General features: G+C 39.8%; 1 protein-coding gene across 1 annotated transcript in view; it reads right to left on the bottom strand.

Annotated features, from left to right (window-relative positions):
• The window catches only part of PPM1L (protein phosphatase, Mg2+/Mn2+ dependent 1L), a 337,101-nt gene that overhangs the window by 11,327 nt on the left and 299,960 nt on the right, over positions 1 to 25,814 (bottom strand). Inside the window, exon 3 of the mRNA XM_004462293.5 lies at positions 2,377 to 2,538. Coding sequence (XP_004462350.1) covers positions 2,377 to 2,538 — 162 coding nt within the window. The remainder of the gene's footprint in view (positions 1 to 2,376; positions 2,539 to 25,814) is intronic.

Genomic DNA, 25,814 nt, shown 5'->3' with positions numbered 1-25,814 from the left:
ACATGACCTAGACCCTTCTCTAAAGAAGTAGACAATCTGGCAGGAGAGATAAACCACATGTATTAATGGCTATACAGCATATTCTTTCAGAGGGAGGTTGGTCCCTGTTAAACGCTGTAGGGAGATGGAGGCAAGAAGGATAACTTCTGGTTCCGATGATCAGGAAAGAGAGAGGGATTAAAGCCGGGTCATGAACGACAGTGAGGGCTTTCCTGGACAGGACTGTAGTGAGATCATTCTAGTAAGCATGGTACAGTGGGCAGGAGCAAGAGCTCTGGAGTTGGACAGACATGGGTTTCAATTTGGTCTCACCTGTCTTTGGGCAGGCAACTCAACCTCTTTGAGGCTCCAGTCCCTTGGTTGTAAAATGAGGGTAATACCGTTGACCTCGCAAATAAAGAAAAAGTATATGTAAAGTGCAAGGCTTGGCTCCTAGCACGTGGTGAGCATTCTATAAACGGCAGCTGATTACAGACCAGCATGGATTTGGCCCAGCCTGTTGAAGCTTACTGGCATGCTAAACATGAGGGGGAAAGAGGTCTTGAAAGGAGGGCTGGTGTCTGAGAAAACACACTTAAAGATGGTAAAACAAATTAACTGTCCCTTTAGCCTTGTTATAAAATACACCCTTGACCAGATGATATAAAAGAACACAGCAGGTGAGCCTAACCTCCTTGGAAACAGAGTCAAAATTCACATCTACACAGAATCAAGGCAATGAATGGGTAGGTGGAGGAGGATGTCAGTGGAGCATATGGCAGAGAAGGAGAGGGAGGACAAAATGGGAGTGACATTTCAGAACAGAGCACTGGTTGCTAAGATGACATTTCCAGGTATGTCGTGTGCACATCCCTGCCTGTGCTCACACAAGAGACTGGGCTGTTTCTTAAATGCAGGGTCACAGCAGGCTCTTCCGTGGAGATTGTGTCTTCATAAGTAAGGAAGCTGCAGGATTTAGCTCATACTGCCTGGAGCTCATCAAACTTGACAGATGCTCCTAAACACCATTTGTTCTATTCCATCAACAGCAAACCTGACTAAAACTTTCATTAAATCTTGTTCTGTGTCTCAAGCAATCACTGAAGCAGGGGATTGTAATGAAATTCAACATTTTTTGACTCAACAGTATAGCTTCCTCCTGTGAAAGCTTGAATGTTGATTAGGTTCTGGGCAGAAGCTGACCTGTGGAGAGTGAGAGTCAACCTGCAGATTAACCCAGACAGCAGGGGCTGATTCCGGTCAGAGATGTGGTGCATCCCCCCACCCTGCCCCACCCTGGCAGGCAGACCTGTGGCCTGGCATTCTACGTAGAGCCAATCGGCTGTACCTGCCATCTGAGGAGAGGCAAAATTCCTCCTATCCACAGTATACAGGAATCTTCCACAAATCTAATTATGAAATGTAATAATCAAATGCAAATCTTCCCTCAGGTCTCTTGTCAAATGGTACCTTCTTAGTGAGGCCGACACTGACCATCCTATTTAAAATTGCAACCCCCTGGTACTCCCCATCTCCTTATTACTTGCTTTCTGCCTTTCCACAGCATTTACTGCCTTCTAACACACTATATATCATTTATTTATTTTTTATGTGAATGTCTATCTGGCCCCCCTTAACTCCCAAATGTAAGTTGCATGAGTTTTTTTGGGGGGGAGTGGGGTGAGGGGGGTGGAACAGGATTGTTTTATCCCCAGCCCCCAGAATGTTGAATAAATGAACAAGTAAGGCACCTCTCTCTGAAATGTTAACCTAGACCAGGCACTGTGCTAGGTGCTAGGGGTGTAGAGATGAGCAGGACCTAGTTCCTGCCCTCGAAGAACTCACAGTCAGGAAGGCAAGGCAGTATGGGAACTAGGAATGTCCACGCACTGCAAAAGGTGACAAAGAGGTCCACACAGGATGCTAGGGGAAAAAAGTGAAGGGCACTTGACAACCCAGCCTGGGGGAGCATTTGGCACAGTGTGGAAGGGAAGGCTTCCAAACTGATACCCTTAAACTGAAAGACAAGTAACTATTATCCGCTAGATAGGGGGGACAGCACAGAGGTATCAGAAAGCAAGATTCTGTTGGGGACTGCTTAGTTGTTTGGTGTGTCTGCTGGGAAGGGCGGTATGCAAAGAGATGAGAATGGGATGGGGCCCAGTGATCTTAGCCTTCAAATTGGAAAAGGGCTTCTTTGGCCTTTTGCAATCTTTGGCCATGAAGAAAGGTAAAATCAGTGATCATTTATTTGATAGAAAATGTAACAAAGTGTCAGCCACCTCAGCAGCAGCCTCTGTTTGACCTACTAATGACTGGGTAACTGAACATTTTATGTCCCGGGAGCAACTCAAGCAAGCTGCCTTGTCCACCAACAAACCGTGTTTACAGGCTCACCAGCTCTCTTTATTCTCTTTCGCTCCTTCAGTTGGTAAGGCTTGTGATCATGAGACAAAGGAATGGCATTCCCATCCTTGTCACACAGGACCCCACGCGAGTCACCCACGTTGGCCACGGTGAGGTCTTTATCTGAGAGTAGAGCAATCAAACATGTTGTGCCTGAAAGACAAAAGAGAGATGCAGTGAGGAGGTCAGTAATGCATTATGTTCAGTTGCTTTTTGTGGTTACTGGATTCTTCAGTCATTAAAACCACTCCTGCTGGGTGAGGCTCCGACTCCAGCCACTCCAGGGATGGTGGTCATTCACTTCAACAATCCTGATCAAATTTGACAGTCAATTTTCTTAATCATGTTAGAGTGTCACTGAAATGGGCTAGGATTACATGATCACTTTCCCAAATCATTTTTGTCTCTGTTAATCTTAATTTAAACACATGTCATATTTAAAAGGATTAGGTGAGAATCAAAATCGGCTTGAAGCTGCAGACAATCAAAACCTAGTTTCTGCTTCTCATTGCTGCTGAGTTTCTGTGAAGCTTCCATTCAAAGAGCGGAGATTGGGATGAGGGGTGGGTTCCTCAGACAAAAGGCCTGGGAAAGCTGGAAACGGCAGATGCCAACAGCCAGGTCCTGTGGAGCCACGAGGGAGCTGCTGCTGTCTGGGAAGGTCAAGTTTACCTAAGCAGAGTCTGACAGCAAAGACTGATGGCCAGAAGCAGGTCAGCCCCAGGGTGTGGAGGGGACAGACTATGAAGGCAGAAGCAGAAATACCTTGGGTGGTGAGGAAATGAGGCCTAGCTAGACAGGAGATGGGAGCTGATCAGCGTGAGAAGGCAAGCAACACTAAGACCTGCCTGTCTGAGTCCACATATGATAGAGAAGGACAGTCTCGGCTCAGATCCTTTTTGGAATAAGAACGTATAGAAGCAAATGCAGTTGAACAGTCTGGTCAAGCTGGAGCCTGCCCTCACTTACCTGCCTGGTGCTGCCTGCCTCCCTCTTCTCCTTCCCCTCACTCTTAAATGCAGAACTCATTCATCTCTTGCTCCAAACTGACAACTCCTGTACTAATTAAAATTATTCATTAATTAGTTTTCATTAAAATTACCCTTTTCATTAAGAAGGTCATATACCATAACAAGAATGTAAACTGCATCTGAACAGCTCTTTAGTCTTCATAGAAACAAGACTGCATTCTTAGATAGAAATAAAAAATATAGTTCCATAGAAAGAGCAGAATAATTAGAATAATTAGCATATTCAGTTATTAAAGTTCTGTTTGAAATTCTATTTTTAAGTCTATTTAACTCAAACTTGCCCTGAACAGAAATGGACACATATAAAATGTTGGTTAACTCAGATTTCTGATATGAAAAACCTTGTAAAAGAAAAAAAGACTAATCTTAGGAATTATGAAGGCAAATTTTTAACATAAAAGAAACAGCTATAAGACTGAAAATGTAAACAGAAGCACAACTCATAAAAATAGGAATTATTTTTCTCAGTCTTTGATGTTCGTTGCATTTTGGTCTTCAATCATCCTCTTACTTTATCCTCAAGCATCTGGAGGGTTTAATGTGTCTGGCACAATCTGAGCATAAATTCCCTCATAAGGCACCTTCTTAAATTTTGAAAGGTAAAATAAAAACATTATTTTATTAGACATTATACAGCTTGGGAGAAGTAAATCACTCTAACTCTCGGCGCAGTCTATCCCTTCCCTTCTCACACTACATTCTGGGTACGCCTGTCCCTGACCTTAGATTCCATTAGCCTCTAAGTCAATGCCTCTAGGCTGGTTGATGCTCCCGAGGTCCAAACCAACTGCCAAGTAGGCACCTCAGAGTAAATACTCACAAAAGGAGCCTCACCAGCATCCACCCCCACCCTTCCAACACATCTGTACACTTTTGCAATCCTTGTCCACGGAACACCATTTACCTACTTCTCCTCAACTAAACTGAGAGCATTATCCTAGACTTTCCTCCCTATTCCTTAGTCCTTTTGTTCTCTGTGACCTTTCCATACTGCTTTTTAAATACCTAGCCCCTACCCTCTATCTCTATGTTACTATATGAATTCAGACCCTCATTAATTCTACCTGCTCTCTCTGCTTCTAGTTTAATCCTCTATAATGTCACTGGAGAGATCTTTTAAAACACAGATCTCCTCATATCACTCTCCTTTAGTGATTCTTAACCACCTATGTGAGTAAATTTCAAAATTTTCTTCTGGCAGCAGAAATGATCCACTGCCCTCTCTCCCCTTCTAGAAAAATAAATCTTATATGGCAGCTCAATACAGCTAACAGACAAAGGTAGAGCAGCTCTGGCTGGAATGGGAGTGGGGAGGGGGCCCAGAGGTCAACCAGGTGGTTTCTTCCCCTCCCTCACATGGTTACTCCAAAGCCTTTCCCTGGATCCTGAAGACAGTCCAGAGCACAATCAGAAAGCCACTGGCCTACAGGAAAAGGTCCAAACTCTCTACTACAGCATATATCCCTTCAACCTCTGCTCTCCCACACTGTGGTACGGCCACAGGAAACTCCAGGAGAATCCCTGACTGGGTTCTTTCATACCCATGTGCCTCCGTGCACAATGTTCTTTCTGCCTGGAACACCTCTCCCTCTGTTTAATTAACCTAACTTGTTTATTTGTTAAGATGTCCTGCTTTTCACTATCTCATCAAGCATTAACACTTGATGATGGTGAGGTAGAGCAAAGGAACGCAAAACAAAGCTCTTGGTTCTGTCTTGAAATAGATATTGCAATGGTTATGTTTTTTTGTTGTTGTTATTTTTATTTTTTTAAAAGATTTATTTTTTATTTATTTCTCTCCCTCCCCCCAGTTGTCTGCTTTCTGTGTCCATTCACTGTATGTTCTTCTTGACTGCTTCTATCCTTATCAGAGGCACCGGGAATCTGTGTTTCTTTTTGTTGCGTCATCTTGTTCTATCAGCTCTCTGTGTGTGCGGTGCAATTCTTGGGCAGGCTGCACTTCCTTTCACGCTGGGCGGCTCTTCTTACGGGTCACACTCCTTGTGTGTAGGGCTCTCCTACGTGGGGGACACCCCTGCGTGGCAGGGCACTCCTTGCACACATCAGCACTGCGCATGGGCCAGCTCCACACGGGTCAGGGAGGCCTGGGGTTTGAACCACGGACCTTCCATGTGGTAGGCAGATGCCCTATCCATTGGGCCACGTCCGCTTCCCTGCAATGGTTATGTTAACAAATAATCCCAGAACTAATAATCAAACTAAACAGTGAAAGGAAATCTCTAGGTCTTCTCCAGTACATTCAAATTTCCCGGAGACAAAACATTCCAAATTTCAGAAAAGCCAGGAGAGCTAAAAAAAAAAAAAAAAAAAAAAAAGGTAAAGGTAAAGGTTTAATAAAACACTTATGGGGAGCAGATGTAGCTCAAGTGGTTGAAAGCCTGCTTCCCATGTATGAGGTCCTGAGTTTGATCACCAGTACCTACTAAAACACCAACAACCAAAAAAACCCACAAACCATTTATTACAACTAGTATCTTATGTCAAATATGACACTGTGGAGGTTTAGTCTGTTCCTGGAACTGGGAGTAGGAAGACAAATTCAGTGTTTCTATCCCTTGAGGGTCATTCTCCTCCCTGTTATCCCTTGTTGGCAGAGCCTATTTCTTATCTTCTCCAACAGAAACTGAAAAACCCAAATACTGCTTTCCTGATCTCCTGACTAGTGGCACTCAATGGTATGCCTTCTGGGGGTTTCTGGGAAATGATTTCCCTCTCATGAAAGAGACACAATGCAGAAAATGATCTGCTTCTTTGGTCTATTGTTGGTCTCCATGTGTTTCCCAGAACTGTGGTAACCATCTTGCAACTATGAGGAGAAACACCTCAAGGTCAAGGCAATCTGCAGGGGTGATGGAGCAGAAAGAAGAGCCTGGGTTCCTGAGGACACACTGAACTGCTGAACCAGCCCAGAACTGTCCTGCCTCTAAGGTCTTTTTCTGTGAGACAATAAATGTCCATATTGTTTAAGGTTTTTCATGTTGGATTTTTTGTTCCTTGGAGTGTCCTGATTCAGGGTCTTATAGTCCAATTAGGGGCTTACAAATTATTAATGAGCAATTTAGAGTATAAAGTTTTGCTTTACTTATATTGGATATACATAAGATTTATGTATAGGCTTGTATATCCAAAATGCTTAAGCATTTTACTGTATGCTAGATATTTTATTTTGTGATGTAACTTAAACACTACCCGTTTTACAAGCCTTTTGTCATCACTGGGCCATTCCTTCTGCCTGCAACACTTTCCCCCCATCCTTGACATTGGCTAACATGCACAGTGATGTCTTAGCTCAAGATTGACATCCTCAGAGAGGCCTGCGCTAATGGAGATATTATCTCCTCTCTTTTAAGGTATATCACTGTGGGCAATACGAGAGTTATTGTCCTCATAACCCACAATATGTAAATACTTTGCTTATTTATTTAAATTATTTGTTTAATGTCAATCTCTTCCTATAAAATCTAAACTCCACAAGGGCAGGGATATTGTCTGCTTGTTTCCCTACTAAAATGGTGGTGTCCAGAACATTGCAAGCTGAATGAGTGGATGGATGGATGGAAGGATGAATGGACAATTACACTCTCTCTGGTTCAGATCTAACAATAGCTCTGGATGCCTTGCTCTAAGCAGGTCAACCTAGTTCTGTATCACACTGTATAACGTTGCGTGTTCCAGATACTGACTGCCATAGCAGAGAGATACCAATTGTAGCAAAGTACATTCTATACATTGATCAAAATGTGAAGACACTAGGGTAGGTGTATAACACATGCTCACGTGCGCCCTGCTGGTAAGGCCCAGGCCCGCCCCAAGTTCTTTCCTCTAGAACAGGCTCCCAGTACAATGCAAATGAGGGCCTCCCTACAGCTTCCCGAGTGATGACTCTTGTGAAGCAAAAAAAGTATATTGTGGTGGACAGTACATGAGCAATCTGCATCTGCTTCTGACCTCAGTTTGTATTTTAGCAAAACTGACAGGTTTTGTGGTGTCCTTATTTTCCTTAAGGAAAATACACAAACACTAAATATTTATTAGTCTATTCTTCAAAACCAGCATTATCTCAACAGATTTAATTTCTGCCATGCAGACAAAGTAAAGGTACACAAGAAAAGCTATTCTGGACTTATCTAAATATTTTGGTTGCATAACATTAGACACTTAGTTCATCTGATGAGCTTGAGAAAAATGCATATCTAATAAAGGTTAAATAAGTTCAGATATCATAAGTTCCTTTTAAAGCCCTAGTTATAAATAATTTAAAAACTTTCTCAGTTGAATTAGTAGCAAATTAGTAATAATTTGTTCAGTGTAATAAACTCCACAAAGTGGCTCACAAACACACCTGCAACTGATTTTCTAACATCTAGGAGGACAGGCAGGTATTATTCCTCCTTTAAGTAGATGAGGATAATGGGACTCAGAGGCTTCAAGTGTCTTATCCACGATTACACTGCTTAACACATTTGTGCAGAATGACTAAAAAAACTGGGAATCCAGAATTATTACTATAATAGTAATAACAATGCTAGTCCCTACTGCTTAAGCATTTTACTATATGCTAGACATTTTATTTTGTTATGTAACTCAACACTACCCATTATAAACTAGACAGGATAACAACCTGCCCGAGATCACACACCTGGACCCACACCGTCAATAACCAGCATTTCTTTTTGAACTATGCTGTTCTCCTCAGCCCCCAGGAGGGATAACTTCTGTGACCAGTGCTTAAGTTTTTGTATTCTGAATGGTCCCTATCAACTTGCCCCCTTTAAAAGTATTACAGTACACACTGATGTGTATAGTGAAAAATTTATAAATCAAGTGAAAAGTTTATAAACCAAGAAAAAATGTGATCTGTGTGACACGAATTCCTTTAAATGTCATTGTGGCTCTGTGTTAACTTAAAGCTGGTGCATTAAAAATTTTTAATAATGATCAATCAGAAGGCATCTGGGAGCTTTAAATTTGCTAACCTCCAGGGTCTCCTTCGGTTTAAATATTCTACTGGTCTTGAATTAGGATTGCAAACTTTTCAGTGCCTTGAGGGAAGCAGGCCAGGTATAAGAAAAATCTTGTGGACCTCTTAGAGTAGCTTTCCTGCCTCCCTACTTTTGATAAGAATGTGGGTTCTGAAAATATTTTTCTACTCTATGAAAGGGCAAGCATGATAATGAGTGACAAATGACATGTCTTCAATGTTGGGGCTGTAAAAGGAGTTGGAGCATTTGTGGCACATGATAAGGGGGCATATGATAAGGGGACAACAATTCCTCAACTCTGAACAAGGTTGCCATAGGGGAAAAAGGCCCCCTGTTTTAGTTTTAGAGGCTGTTGGAAGCAAATACCAAAAATGGGTTGGCTTTTGACAATGGGAATTTATTAGCTTATAGCTTTGAGGCTGAGAAAAATGGCATCTGCTATTCTCTACTCTCTTTCAGGTTTCATCAATTTCAGCTTCTTCTGTGGCTTTCTCTCTCTGTTTGAATTCATCCTCTTATAAAAGACTCCAGTAAAAGGATTAAGACCCATCCTGAATGACGTGGGTCACACCTTAATTGAAGCAGCCTCATTCAAAAGACCCTACTTACAACGGGTCCATACCCAAGGAATGGGTTAACTTTAAGAATATTGATGATGGAGGAGGTTGTTGTTACGGGGGGAGGAGTGGGATGAGGGAGGTGGGGGCTTTATGGGGACCTCATATTTTTTGAATGTAACATTAAAAAAATAAAGACAAAAAAAAAAGAATATTGATTTTCTGGGGGTACATACAGTTCCACATCACCGCACTCCCTGTGAACAGTTCTTCAGATTTTTCAAGGGAAGTCATTTTAACATGGTTTTAAATGTTGGTAACTTTTATTTTTTAAAAACTGCAAGTCAAACACAAGGCAGCTGTGGGTCAAATTTGAGCTTTGCCAAAATTGGTTCTCCATAAGACACCTTTAAATAATAGTAGTGATGACAAATGGAACTTCATTGGAACAATGGAACACATAAGGTATGCCTTATGTGTTATGGAGTGTTTTCTGATCTATTCTGGCATTCAGTTCTCATAACTCATCAGCCAGAGAGGAATTATCACATAACTATTTTATAAATGCATAAGTTGGGCAAAGAGATCTGAGATATGTTTCCGGTCATGGGGTTAGCTATGCGAAATGCAGGGGAGGGGAGATGACTGCAGTGATGTGTTTCCACGGCGTAGGGTAATGCCATTTACGTTACACCTCATGGCTGCCCAGCTCCCTGCTGACTACTCATTTACATGTCTTGTTTATGATTCTTTAACCCATGAGACTGAAAGCCCCTTTAAGGACCAGGGTGATGTCTTACTACTTGCTAGATCCTTATAATAACGCTTTGTGCACTGCACAAGCTCAATGCTGAGGGAGAGGCAAAGGATCAGGGTGCTGCTAAGGCCACTGGGGATGCTTTACAACTTGTATTAATTGTACTATTTGTACATCTTACATCTTTGTATTATATAAAATATATACTCTCACCATGTAAATATAAAAAATATTAACAGGGTTATGTAGGTGATGGGATTTGCAACCATTTTGTTTTCTTCTTTATACTTTTCTGTATTAAGATAAATTGAATGTTATTTAAAACCACATGCTATTCACAATGTTTCAGGAGCATCTCTACTGCATAAAGCAATGTACACAAGATAGAAAACAGAAAAGTCAGAACTGAAGGTCTTGATTACTGCAAAAAGATGGCACAGGTATAAAAAGACCTCAAAGAATAGCAGTGAAAAAGATGCTAGTAGAATTATTCATAGATAGTTCAAGTTCAAATTCAGATTTGACCCAACAACTGTCCATTGGTGACAGAGACGTGAGCCTCAGCTGTCTTTAGGCTCCCCCTGTGCTGCTTCCCCTCCTCTCTAAGTGTCCTACTACATCTACTCAGAGCATAACACTGCCCAGGGAGTCAGTCGAGGCTCCCCTCCCTCACTCCCCCCAACACCTCCCTCACTTTTTGTGTAGACACACAACTGTGACTTAAAAATTGAAGTCATGAGAATCTTTTTTATGAAAATTCATCTGACTGCAACACCTTTAGCAAGATGTTTATCACTTAGGTGAGTGATAGTGATTTAACATCTGCTTGAAGTGAGGGTGGGGGGGTGGACAAGGTGGAGGGAAATCCCTGTGGGTTGCACATGCCTTGCTGTCTTAGAGCCTTGTTGAATAATGCATATGAAGGGGAGCAGATGTAGCTCAAGTGGTTGAGCATCTGCTTCTCATATATGAGGTTCCAAGTTCAATCCCTGGTACCTCCTAAAAACAAAACCAACTCTCACTGGGGAGTGGATACAGCTCAGTGGTTGAGTACCTGCCTCCCATGCACGAGGTCCTGGGTTCAGATCCCCATACCTCCTTAAAAAAAATGCACATGGACACTCACCCATACAATGCCACCTTACTCATGCTAATAGTGATTCACCTCTGTGATATGGTCTTTTATAAAGGAATAAGGGTATTTCTATTTTTGTTCTTTAGGAAAGAAATAAAGAAATGGGGAGAGGGTAGCAAGAGAGAGAAGGGGTAGAGACAGAGAGAGAAGGATTTCAGTGAACGTGTTATAACAGCCAAAGGGCCATTCATTACACAAAGCACAGGAGACTCAACACATTTCTACTATGAGAAAAACAGGTTTATCTCGTAAAGGTTTGACAATGAATGTCAGTTCAATAATGCAATTTCAGAGTCTGGAAGACATTAGGGTCTGATAACTGACAGAAATTATATTGGTGTGCAACATATTGGAAAAATTGCAGGCAAAGCCAGCCATTAATCAAAGCATTGTGCAGGAATGTTAAGATCACTGTCAGCAGGGGCTTCCAGACCCCACTTCCCAGAGCTGATGCTGTGATCAGTCATGGCTTGGTTTGAAACACAGATAAGACTGTCTGCCCCCCAGTCCTTGTTGGCATAATCTTTTAAGTTCCACAAAGTTCAACCTGCTTAGAGCTTGTTTACCAGTCTTTCTTCTAATACTTAATGCCACAGCTGACATACAGCTGCCAGGTGCCATCTGTCCCCTGGAAAACTAAAGAGTGAACTCTAATCTATCCTTCTTTATTCCTTTTCTCTCTTGTCTATTGCCTGAGTCCTTTTAAGCGCTGCTCTAAATTCTCTTGGAGGCAGGGTCTCTTCATGTGGCTTGGCCAAGATAATCACCTGACATATTAGTCTATCTCTGTGTGGGAGACAATTAAATTAACAGTAATGATTCATACTACAAATCAATAGCTCAACTGTAATGACTCTTGTAGTAATAAGTTTGAAAGTTATTTTAGTAAAAGAGAGCCTTGATGGAAAGTGATTAGAAAGAAATCTGTGTGGAGGAGCTTGGAGAGGATAAAATTCTGAAAGCTATCATTTATTGAGCATTCATATGTGTGAGGTAATATGCTAAGGTGGCACATATAATTTCTTTACTCTTCCTAACATTATCCCATTTACAATCCTCATTTTGTAATCCCCATTTTACAGATGACAAAACTGAGATCAAGTGATTAGGTCAAGGTCACACAGCTGGTGAGGGGGAGAAACCACCTAGTCTATTGCCAGTTTTGCTTTCAGCCTTTAGTCAAGCCATTGCTAGTCCATATTTAATGTTTTGAATAAGAAGTATAAGAAACAATTAAGTCCAAGTGGCATGGAATAAAGGACTACCTACATTAAGTCATACAACAGAGCACCCAGGAAGGGTGAAAGTCTATTTCAAAGGGATTTTTGAGAGCATGCCAACTCCTATAAACCGTAAAGAGGGTAATTCATAAGGTGAAGAGCAAGCACAAGCCTAGGAAAAGAAGGATGCTCCACAGCTCTGCTCAGACTCAGATACAACAGAGAGGATCCTGTACTTCACACTGGGACTGATCCTCTTGATAGGAGGCTAAGCTCTGAAGAAAATCATGATCCAAAGAAAAGCAAATTTGCAAAGACTGTGAAAGATGCTTTGTGCTTTGGTTTGTTTATTTATTTATATTAGAAAAGGTGTAGGTTTACAGAAAAGTCAAGCAAAAAATACAATGTTCTCATATACCTCCCTATTGCTGACACTTTGCATTAATGTGCTACATACATCAATTTACAATTGATCAAAAATAGTAAAATATTAGTATACTAACTATAGTCCATAGCCCATATTAGGTATATTTTTCACATAAATCACCCTATCATTAACCCCTTGTAAGAGTATTGTACATTTGCTACAATTCAAGAAAGAACGTTCTTATGGTTAACCACGGTCCAACAACCACCATGGGGTTCACTGTGTTATACAGTCCATATTTTGTGGTTTATTTGTTTTGTTAGCTTTTTTTTCCTCCCTTCTTTTTAAAGCAAACTTTAGGGGAATGGATGTGGCTCGAGCAGTTGAGTGCCCACCTACCACATGGGAGGTCCCGGGTTCAGTTTTCGGTGCCTCCTGAAAAAACAAAAACAAACAATAAGCAAAACAAATGAAAACCCAACTCAGGGAAGCCAATTTGGTTCAGTGGTTGAGTGCCAGCTTCCCACATATGAGGTCCAGGGTTCAATCCCTAGGCCCCTGTACCTCAAAAAAAAAAAAGGTAAACTTTACTTAAGCTTCAAAAAAATGAAATAACAGAAAAATGGCAGCTTAACAAGTTATAGAAACATTACTTGAAAAATTCTGTCCAGGCAGTGGACGTGGCCCAGTGGTTAGGGCGTCCGTCTACCACATGGGAGGTCCGCGGTTCAAACCCCGGGCCTCCTTGACCTGTGTGGAGCTGGCCCATGTGCAGTGCTGATGCGCGAAAGGAGTGCCCTGCCACGCAGGGGTGTCCCCCGTGTAGGGGAGCCCATGAACAAGGAGTGCACCCCGTAAGGACAGCTGCCCAGTGCGAAAGAGAGTGCAGCCTCCCTAGGAATGGCGCCGTACACACGGAGAGCTGCCACAAGATGACGCAACAAAAAGAAAACACAGATTCCTGTGCTGCTGACAACAGAAGCGGACAAAGAAGAAGATGCAGCAAATAGATACAGAGAACAGACAACTGGGGTGGGGGTGGGGGAAGGGGAGATAAATAAATAAATAAATAAATCTTAAAAAAAAAAAAAATTTCTGTCCAGGCACATTTATCTCATTTCATCCTAAGAACAAACTCAATTATTTCTCCAGTGTTCAGAAGGATACATAAATGAGCACAGGTTGGTTAAATGCCATGGCCAAGGTCTCCTTGTTAGTGAAGAAAATGATGGAAAAAAAAACACCCCAAACTTTTCTTTTCTTTTTTCAGTCTTTAGCATTGATACAGTAACCTCTTTGCCTTTGCTAAAAAAAAAAAAAAAAAATTATATTACTGTTAACGATAGTCTATATGTTGTATTTTTCCAATGTATCAATATATTCTAGGGAAGCGGACTTGGCTCAATGGATAGAGCATCCACCTACCACATGGGAGGTCCATGGTTTATACCCAGGACTTCCTCGACCCTTGTGGAACAGGACCACATGAAGTGTTGATGCATGCAAGGAATGCCGGGATACACGGGTGTCCCCTGCGTAGGGAAGCCCCATGCGCAAGGAGTGCGCCCTGTAAGGAGAGCCATCCAGTGCGAAAAAAAGTCCAGCCTGCCCAGGAGTAGCACTGCACACATGGAGAGCTGATGCAGCAAGATGACGCAACAACAACAACAACAACAAAAAAGAGACACAGATTCCCAGTGCTGCTGACAAGAATACAAGCAGACACAGATGAACACACAGCGAATGGACACAGAGAACAGACAACTGGGGTGGGGGTGGGTGGGGAGAGAAATAAATAAATCTTTAAAAAACAAAAAAACATATTTTAACACATTGTAGTAGGACATTCTTATATTATTAACCACAATTCTCATCTACACCAAAATCACTATTATATAGCTCCCAAGATTATCCTCTAGCTATTTTTCAATTAACATTAACTTCCCTAGACTACCCCTTTCAGGCACAATCACATTTATAAATCAGCAGTGTTTGCTATATTCATTACAATGTGCTACCATCAACTCTACCATTACACATATTTATAATCAACCTTATTAAACATCCTATATTCAGCATCAGCTTAATGGCTTTCTCTGTCTGAATTCCATTCTCTTATAAAGGATTCCAGTAATAGAATTGAGATGCATCCTAATTGAGGTGTGACACACCTTAACTGAAGTACCTCATCAAAAGGTCCTACTTACAATGGGTTCACACCCACAGGAATGGATTAGATTTAAGAACATGTTTTTTTCTGGGGTGCATACAGCTCAAACCACCATACTCTGTCATATTACCAGCTGGATACAAACTTAAGGGACAGACAGCTCAGGGACTAAATCCCAGAGTTAGCACTTAAAAATATTAAAATATTCAGTATGCAACAAAAGATTATAAAACAAAGGAACAGGACATTATGGCTCATCCAAAGGATCAAGATAAAATTTCAGAAACCACCAATGAAGAAGACCACATTTCAGATATTCCAGACAAAGACTTCAAGAAACTGATAAGCAATATGCAAAAGGTGATAAAGGAAACACAGAGAAAGAACTAAAGGATATGAGGAAAACAGTGAATAAATATACAAGAATCTCTTTAGGATTCTCAATAGGAATGGAACAGAAACACTGGAATTGAAGATGATGACAACTAAAATGAAAAATTCCCTAGAGGGAATTTTTTTTTTTTAAAGATTTTATTTATTTCTTTCTCACCCCCACCCCCACCCCCACCCCCACCCTGGTTGTCTGTTCTCTGTGTCTATTTGCTGCGTCTTCTTTGTCTGCTTCTGCGGCATGGGAATCTGTATCTTTTTTGTTGCGTCATCTTGTGGTGTCAGTTCTCCGTGTGGGCGGCGCCATTCCTGGGCAGGCTGCACTTTCTTTCGTGCTGGGCGGCTCTCCTTACGGGGTGCACGCGTGGGGCTTCCCTAGGCAGGGGACACCCTTGCGTGGCAGGGCACTCCTTGTGCGCATCAGCACTGCGCATGGGCCAGCTCCACACGGGTCAAGGAGGCCCGGAGTTTGAACCACGGACCTCCCATGTGGTAGACGGACGCCCTAACCACTGGGCCAAGTCCGCCGCCCCCTAGAGGGTATTAACAGCATATTGGATCTGGCAGAAGAAAGATTTGGTGGTCTTAAAGCTGAGGCAATTGAAATTATTCAGGCAGAGGAGAAAAAAGAAAAAAAATAATTCAAAGAAATGAAGAGAGCCTAAGAAACCTATGGGTCACTGTCAAGCATACCAATATATACACTATGGAAGTCCCAGAAGGAGAAGAAAAAGAGAAAGGGGCAGAAAGAATACTCAAAAGAAATAATGGCAGAAAACTTCCCAAAGTTAATGAAATAATTGAACATGCATTTCTAAGAAGCTCAATGAAGCCCAAACAGCATAAACCCAAAAAGTAACATGCTCAGACACACAGTAGTCAAACTCTTGAAAGCTGCAAGAGAAAAGCAACAAGTTATATACAAGAGAATCCAAATAAGATCAAGTGCCAATTTCTCATCAGCAATCAGGGAGGCAAGGAGGAAGTGGGAAGAAAGATTTAAAGTGCTGAATGAAAATTGCCAACAATGAATTTTATATCCAGTGAGACTTTCCTTAAAAAATAAGAGCTAGATTAAGACATTCCCAGATAAACAAAAGCTAAGTAAGCTCATCACCACTAGAGCTGCCCTACAAGCAATGCTAAAAGGAGTTCTTCAGACGGAAAGGAAAGGACACTAGACAATGGATCAAAGCAGCAGAAAGTGTGTTTGAAATTATTTTATGAATCCCAAAAAAGAGAAAGATTATGTCTGTGGGCTGTTCCATTCTTGTGGATATGAGACCCTTTTTCAATTGGACTACCTACGTGAGATGTGACTCAGGTTGAATCTTCACCCTCTTGCTGAGTCTGATAAAAAAAATGGAGACACTAGAAAAGACAGCTCTGCCATTTTGATCCTGCCATGTGATAGAAAGAAGAGTCTCAAGCAGCTCAGGCCCTGGGGAGAGATGAGCCATTTGCCTGATAGCTTGCAGCTGAAATTGTGAAGAAGGCAGCACAGTTAAGCCTGAGAGAAGAGGCCTGGCGAGAGACAAGCCCTATGGCTGGTTGCCCTCAGCTGAGCTCCAGGAGAGCACAGAGGGGAAGGCAGAGACCAGGCAGAGATTGCCTGCTGATGCAAAGGCATCAGGGTGCTGATGCAAAATAACAGAAATTGGTTGGTTTTCATAAACGGTATTTATTTGGGGTAGGAGCTTACAGATACCAGGTCATAAAGCATAAGTTACTTCCCTCACCAAAGTCTATTTGGAGCAAGACGGCTGCCGACGTCTACAAGAGTTCAGGCTTCCTGGGTTCCTACGTTCCTGGGGCTTGCTTTACTCTGGTTTCAAGGTTCCTTCCTTCCTGGGGCTGGCTTCTCTTTCCTCTGCGTACCGACTTCCAGGTCTTCAGCGTCAAACTCTACCATGAGAAATCCTCAACTCTGTTCTTCGCCATGCCTTTTATCTGTGAGTCCCTACCCACCAAGGGATGGGGACGCAACGCCCTAATCATAACTCAATCATGCCCAGGTACAGATCAGATTACAAGCATAATCCAATATTTCATTTTGGAATTCATCAATTACATCAAACTACTATACCCGCCATCTTGCTTCAACATGTGGCAGCTGAGTTGGGTGAGAAATCATCTCTTATGGTGCCTTGAGTTGGACATTTCATGGCCTTGGAACTGTAAGATTTTATCTAAATGAATACCCTTTCTAAAGGCCAACACATTTCTGGTACTTTACATCAGCAGTCCTTTGGCAAACTAAACCACAAAGAAATAGGCCTTCACCAAAGGTAACCACATGGGTAATTATAAATTCCAGTACTATTATACATATTTTTTTTTTGGTATTTGAGTCCAGTTTTTTATTTTTTACAGGTTATAAAATACAAAGTAATAAAAAGTAATTATAAATCTATGGTTTTGGAGTAACCCATCATTCTGGGGTAACAGAATGGACAGGAGATATCTGTAAATAGTATGAGATTTTATAAAATTGTCTCACATGACCATCAGAATGCACAAGTCCAAATTCTGTAGGGAAAGCTACAAGCCAGAGACTCAGATGAAGGTCCTTGTCGAAGCCTCCAGGACACACTGGCTATCTGAAGTAGAGATGGGGATAAGGCCTTCAAATGATTGGATGAACTGTTACTCATTGCTGATGCAATCTCCTCACTGATGACTAAAGTTCATGAAATGCCCATGTATTACAATTAGCCCAGTGCTTGCTTGACCAAATAACTGGGCACCTTTACCTGATCAAGTTGACACATTAGTCTAACCATCATACCCATGATAACCAAAGTGAAAATATATGAAAAATAAGTACAGAAAGAAATAAGAAGGGACTCAAAATAGTACAATACAAAAAATCAAATAAGTATGAAAATAGGCATTAAGAGAATAAATGAAGTTCAGAAAGGGTATAAGACTTACAAGACAAAACAACAAACCAGCAGAAGAAAGTCCTGCCTTTTAGACATGGGAAAAATACACCCTGCAAACAGCAACAAGAAGAGCAGGAGTCACTATATTAATATCAGGGAAAAAAACAGACTTAGAAAGTCAAAAACTTATGAGCGACAAGGAAGATCACTATATACTGATAAAGGGGTCAATACAACAAGAAGACATAACAATTATAAATATATATATGCACTTAATGGCAGAATGCAAAAAAATATGAAACAAATATGGATGGTTTTGAAGGGAGAAACAGGTGGTTCTACCTTAATAGTAGGAGAATTCAATACACCACTTTCAATAATGGGTAGAACAATTAGAAGATCAATAAATAAGGAAACAGAAGATTTAAATGATACACTAAACCAGTTAGACTGCACCGACATATGTAGTACACCACAAACAATAGAAGCAGAATACATATTCTTCTCCAGTGCACATGGATGATTCTCCAGTATACACCATGTATTATGTCACAAGCCTCAATAAATTAAAAAATATTGAAATCAGGGACTGGATGTGGCTTAAGCAGTTGAATGCTGCCCATTGTTCTGGGTTCAATTCCTGGTGCCTCCTAAAGAAGACAAACAACAAGCAGATATTGAGTAAAAACAATGAGCAGACAAAGAGGAAAAAAACAACAATGAGCAGACAACAAGCAAAAACACTGCTTCCTACAATGTACTCTTAAACAACCATTGGGTTAAGGAAGAAATCACAAGGGAAATGGGAAAAATCTTGAGGTGAATGGAGATGAAAACACAATGCCAAAACTTATGGGATGCACCAAAGGCAGTGCCAAGAGGGAAATTTATACCTCTACATGCTGATATTTAAAAAGAACGATTTCATATCAGACATCTGACCTGACAACTGGAGGATCAAGAAACTGAAGAGCAAACTAAATCCAAAGTGAGCAGAAGGAAGAAAATAATAAAGACTAAAGCAGAGATAAATGGATCAATGAAATAGAGGCAAAAAAAAAAAAAAAGAGAATCAACAAAACCAAAAGTTGGTCCTTTGAAAAGATCAACAAAACTGACAAATCATTAGCTAGAATGAGAAAGTAAAAACGAGAAGACACAAATAACTAAAATCAGAAACGAAAGACAAGCATTACTACCAACCATACAGAAATTTAAAAAAAATGATTATTATAGGATAATATGAAAACTGTTTGTCAACATATTAGATAACCTAGATGAAATGGCCTAAGTCCTACAAACACAGATTATCTACAATGACTCATGAAATAACAGAAGATCTCAACATATCGACTAGCAAAGAGATTGAATCAGTAATCAAAATCCTCCCTATAAAGAAAAGTCTAGAACAGAACACTTCAGAGGGGAATTTCACCAATATTCTAAGAAAAATTTAACACCAGTCATGCTCAAACTCTTCCAAAAAATTGAAGAGGAGTGAACACTACTTAACTCATTTTATAAGGCCCATATGGCCCTAATACCAAAGCCAGATAAAAGTAGTACAAGAAAAGAAAATTACAGACCAATAACCGTTATAATGTAGATGCAAAAAACCTCAGGGAAACACTAATAAACTGAATCCAATAGCTCATTAGAAGAATTATATAGCAGGATCAAGTGAGATTTTCCCCAGATATGCAAGGGTGGTTCAACCTAAGAAAATCAATTAATATTATATACAACATAAATAGAACGAAACAAAACAAAAAAACATATGGTCAACTCAGCTGAGGCAGAAAAGGTATGTGACAAAATCCAGCATCCCTTCTTGATAAAAACACTTAGAAAACCAGGAATAGAAGGAAACTTTCTCAACATGTTAAATGGCATATACGAAAATCCCACCACAAATATCATACTCGGGGAAGTGGATTTGGCTCAACAGATAGAACATGCATCTACCATATGGGAGGTCCAGGATTCAAACCTGGGCCTCCTGGCCCATGTGGTGAACTGGCCCATGCGTAGTGCTGATGTACGCAAGGAGTGCTGGGCCATGCAGGGGTGTCTCCCATGTAGGGGAGCCCCACGTGCAAGGAATGTGCCCTGTAAGGAGAGCCACCCCGCATGAAAAAAGTCCAGCCTGTCTAGGAGTGGCATTGCACATATGGAGAGCTGACGCAGCAAGATGACGCAATGAAAAGAGAAACAGATTCTCGGTGCTACTGACAAGAATGCAAGCGCACACAGAAGATCACACAGTGAATGGACATGGACAGCAGATAATGGGGTGGGGGAGAATTAAAAAGAAAGTCATACTCAATGGTGAAAGACTGAAAACATTCCCTTTAGGTCACAAACTAGAAAGGATGCCCCTGTCACCACTGTTACTCAACACAGTCCTAGAAGTTCTAGCAAGAGTAATTAGGAAGAAAAACATATAAAAGGCATCCAAATTGGAAATCTCTAAAATCAAATTAATGATTTGAAAGACAATATGGCTAAAGAGATAAAGGACATCAAGAAGATACTGGGCAAGAACAAAGAAGAATATGAAAACCTGAATAGAAAAAAAAACAGAACTTATAGAAACAAAAGACACAATAGGTGAGATTTTAAAAACACACACACACATTAGAGGCATACAACAGCAGACTCAAAATGAGAGAACAAGAACAAGTGATGCAGATGGCAGAACACCTGAAATTGGAGAGAAGAACAGAGAAAGAAAACAAAGGAAAACTGAGCAGGGGCTCAGGGAGTTGAATGACAACACGAAGTGCACCAACATACATGCCATGGCAGTTTCAAAAGAAGAGAAAAGAAAAGGGGCAGAAAGAATATTTAAGGAAATAATGGCTGGAAATTTCCCAACTCTCATGAAAGTAATTAATTTACATGTCCAAGAAGAGCAGCATATGCTAAATCCAAATAGACCTCCAAGATACATTCTACGCAAAATTTGTCAAATGTCAAAGAGAAAGAGAAAATTCTGAGAGCAGCAAGAGAGAATCAAATCATAACATAAAACAGACACCAAGTAAAACTTAGCATGGCTTTCTCATCAGAAACCAAGGAGGTGAAAAGACAGTGGTATAAAATAATTAGGACACTGAAAGAGAAAAACTGCCAGCCAAGAATTCTTTATCCAGCAAAATTGTCCTTCAAATATGAAGATAAGCTTAAAATATTCACAAACAAATAGAAACTAAGAAAGTTAATAAAAAAGAATCCACCCTTACAGGAAATAGTAAAGGAAGCCTTACAGCCTGAAAGTAAAAGACAGGAGGGAGAAGCTTGGAGGAGAGTGTAGAAGGCAAGCATAGCAGAAAGGATAACCAAAAAAGATCTATGAAAATAAGATATGACACATGAAAACCAAAGAATAAAATGGTGGAAGTAAAGAATGCATTTACAGTAATATCATCGAATGTGAATGTATTAAACTCCCCAATCAAAAGATACAGGATTACAGAATGGATAAAAAAACATGAGCCATTCATACACTGCCTACAAGAGCTTAGACCCAGGGATACAAATCAGCTGAAAGTGAAAGGTTGGAAAAAGATACTCCACACAAAGAGTAACCGAAAAAGAGCAGGGGTAGCTATATTAATACTGGACAAAATGGACTTTAAATGCAAAAAAGTTATGAGAGATATAGAAGGCCACTATATATTAATAAAAGGGACAATCCACCAGGAAGATGTAACAGTCAAATATCTATGCACCTAACCAGGGTGCCCTAAAATATCTGAGGCAAACTCTGGCAAGACTGACGGGTGAAACAGACATCTCTACCATAATTGTAGACTATGACACACCACTGATACAACTAGATAGAACAACTAGACAGAAAGTCAATAGGAAACAGAAAAGAACAATATAATAAATGAGGTAGACCTAACAGACATATACAGAATGTTGCATCCCAAATCAGTGAGTTATACATTCTTCTCAAGTGCTCATGGATCTTTCTCCACCATAGACCACATGTCGGATCATAATGTAATTCTCAATAAATATAAAGAGACACTGAAATTATACAAAGTACCTTCACAGATCATCATGGAATGAAACTGGTAAACAATAATAGACGGGAAAGGGGAAATTTTGCAAATGTGTGGAGGCTAAACAACATACTCCTAAATAATCAGTGGTTCACCATGTGAGCCGGCAAGACCACTATTAGGCATATATCCAGAAGAACTCAGACAGGGACATGAGCAGACATCTGCACACTGATGTTCAAAGAGGCATTATTCACAACTGCCAAAAAATGGAAACGACCCAGGTGTACATCAACCAATGAATGGGGAAACAAATTGTGGTGTATACATATGATGGAATATTATGCAACTCTAAGAAGATATGAAGTTGTGAAGCATGTGGCAACATGGATGAACCTGGAAAAGACAATGTTGAGTGAAGCAAGCCAGACAGAAGGACAAACACTGTATAGTTGTACTATTATGAACTAAATACATTGTGTAAACTCAAGGAGTTAATAACTAAAATATAGGTCACCAAGAAATAGAATGAGGTTAGAGAATGGAAAGGGTTAATCTGTGCAGAACTGGTAAAAAGGTTGTTCATTAATCTTTAGAAATTAATAGAAACGGTAACACATATCAATGTGTTTGTAACTAGCAGTGCTATTATAAAGGCATGACTGTGGTTGAAAGGGAGTCTAAGGTCAGGTATATTACTAGAAGGAAAGCTAAAAAATGTAAAATGGGACTCTATAGCAGAGTGAAATCTCCTGTGAAATGATTATGGGCAATAGTGCATATGTAAGACTGCTTTTCTTTTGAAACTGAACAAATATAAGTTAATGCTACAAGATGTTAATATCAGGCAAAAATATAACCAAAGCAAACTATGGACAGTAATATATAGTAATATGTTAATAATCTTCCAGTAGGGTAATAAAAGAAAGGAAATATACTAAGGGAAAGAAACTAGGCACAGGATACCACATATTGCTTGACTCCATCTATGCAAAATATAAATACAAATAAACTAGAGAGAAACAGAAAAGCAGCTACGTATGGCAGAGGAAGCATAGAGAGATAGAGAGGTGATGAGTTTTTGCTCATCTGTTTTTTTAAATTATTATTATATTGGAATAAAAATTCTCTAATAATTATTTGAACTGATGAATGTACAACTATATGATTATACCAAATATCATCGATTGTACACTTTGGATGGTTGTTTGCTTTATTAATATGTATCAATAAAATTGATTTGTTTAAAAAAGAAAAAGAAGATAGGGAGCAGATGTGGCTCAAGTTGTTGAGCGCCTGCTTCCCACATGGGAGGTCCTAGGTTTGGTCCCAGGTGACTCCTAAAAACAAATGTAAACTAGCAAACAAAAACAAACAAGAAGCAAACAAGAAAAAACCAACTTTACTAACTCAACCAACTCAGGGGAGCTGACATGGCTCAGTGGTTGAGCACCAGCTTCCCACATACAAGGTCCTGGATTCGATCCCTGGCCTTAGGACCTCAAAAAAAAAAAAAAGTTAAGTATAGCATTATCCCAGATGATCCTACAAACCCATTTCTATGTATATACCTCAAAAATTGAAAGTAGGAAGTCAAACAAACATTTGTACACTGATGTTCAGAGCAGCATTATTCACAATAGCCAAAAGATGGAAGCAACCCAAGTGTCCAATAACCAATGAACCAATTAGAAAATGTGGTATATACATACAATGGAATATTATTCACCTGTAAAAAGGAATGAAGTTCTGATACATGTAACAATAGGGATGGACCTTGCAAACATCATTTTGAGTGAAATAAGTCAGAGCAAAAGTAAAAAAATTGTGTGGTCTCACTGATGATCATAATTAGAATAAGCAAATTCATACAGACAGAAAGTAGAATATAGGTTACCAGAGGCAGGGATGGGGATAGGGAACGGGGAGTTAATGCTTAAATTGTACAGAGTTTCAATACGGGGTGATGGAAAAGTTTGTTAATGGGTGGTGATGATAGTAGTAGCACATAATTGGGAATATAATTAATAGTACTGAATTATATATTTGAATGTGATAAAAAGGGGAAATTTTAGGTTGTGTATGCTACCAGAATTGAAATTAAAAGAAAAAACTGATAGGACTATACAACCAAACAGGGAATCCTAATGTAAACCATGGACTATAGTAAATAGTACAATTATAATAATATTCTTTCATCAATTGTAATAAACTTACCACACTAATGCAAGTTGTTAATAATAGGGGGTACATGGAAACTCTGTATCTTCTGCATAATTTTTTCTGTATACCTACACCTTCTCTAAAAAACAAAACCAGGCCTTTGAGGCTACTAAATTATCCTGATTTAAATGACCACATAGTTATAAATCTATTTACATATTCATGTGTTGGTAGGATAATATTTGAAGATACTAAGATTCTTGACTCCTTGTGTGCATGTGACCTTCCCACATTCAGTGTGAGGCACTCTCTGTACCAGGGAAGATAAGGATTATTATAGTTGGAACTCAAAAAGAAAGAGTTATACTTAGCTTTGAATTTCAAGAAGACTGGAAACTCACAACAATGAGAATATTCTCAAGAGAAAAACCTTTTTCAGCATCTGTCAGTCAAGGTTTTGGACAAAATGGCACGCATATGATGCTGGAACAAGCAGTGAGTTTTCCTGCCCATGAATCCTCTCTACCTGCTTCCCCTGACCAGTGAGATTGGCCAGGCAGGAGGCTGGTCGCAGTGGTGGGTCTGGAAAAGGGAGAGCGGAGACAAAGAGGAAAGTAAGGAGTTTTTGATGTGAAAATCTCCAAGAATTGAGTGGAACTCAAAGCACAGAAAACTTGGGCCTTGCTTCCCAGGACATAGCTAAGAAATCATAAACCCATGCCCTAGTAGAGAGGCAATGGCTGTGTGAGAGTGGGCTTTCCAACCACCTGCCACATCAGCAAATGCTGGGACAATAAAGGCATCTGCCACTTAGATCACCCCAGGGGAAAAAGAGAATGAGAACCTGAACTCAACTTGGTATTGACACAAAATGGATCTGGGGAAAATCTGGAAATGACTGAATATACCTTGAAATGAGTGGAGTAAGATTTCCATATCAAATCCAATATGGACTAAAAAACTAAGTTATATTCAGTTCTAGAGTGATAAGTTACATTTCTACACAGCTATATTTTGTGGCTACGTATCATTTATGTGTGCATATATATAGATATATCATGTCTATCACATATTATATTATATATCTTAAATTTTTCCTTGGCCCAGAAATTATGAAAATTAATTTTCAAAATGCTATGACCCAGTACCAACACTGATGATAATCATAACTTCCCTGGCCACTGAATCAGTTAGCCAAGACCTATTACTGAAGAATTCCAACTAGAAGGAGAAATCATTTCCAAGAATTTGCCCTTGTGAAGCATGCACTGGCAGGTTCTGCAGTTACACATAAATTATTACCACATGATCTTTTATATCCAAACAGAACTTAGTCACATTCCCAACTAAAAGAACAAAATAATGGTTGTGCAATTATGTGCATTTAGGATTAAAAAAAAAATCAGATTTTGGGTCAATTTCATCCAATAATTAATTCTCCAGATTAAATAGACATTAATGTATACTGTTTTTGAACAGTATGCATGGTCATGGGCAAGTACCTGTGAGAAACTGTAATGTGAAAATGAAGATAAAAACTGTATATAACATTTTTTAAAGTATATATTACAGTAGCATTTTACTAGGAAAAAAACTATTAAAATAGCCCAATTTAATTTATTAAACATATACTTTATATATACATAAATATATACAGAAAAATATTCAAAGGAAACAAAAAGAGAACAGTGGTATTTAAAGTCTATTTTTTTTAAATTTTTAAAGATTTTTCTGAATT

Source organism: Dasypus novemcinctus, chromosome 4 (assembly GCF_030445035.2).
Source record: "Dasypus novemcinctus isolate mDasNov1 chromosome 4, mDasNov1.1.hap2, whole genome shotgun sequence".
Lineage (NCBI taxonomy): Eukaryota > Metazoa > Chordata > Mammalia > Cingulata > Dasypodidae > Dasypus > Dasypus novemcinctus.
Note: the sequence above shows the minus strand (reverse complement) of the source record. Positions and strands in the feature narration are given on the sequence as shown.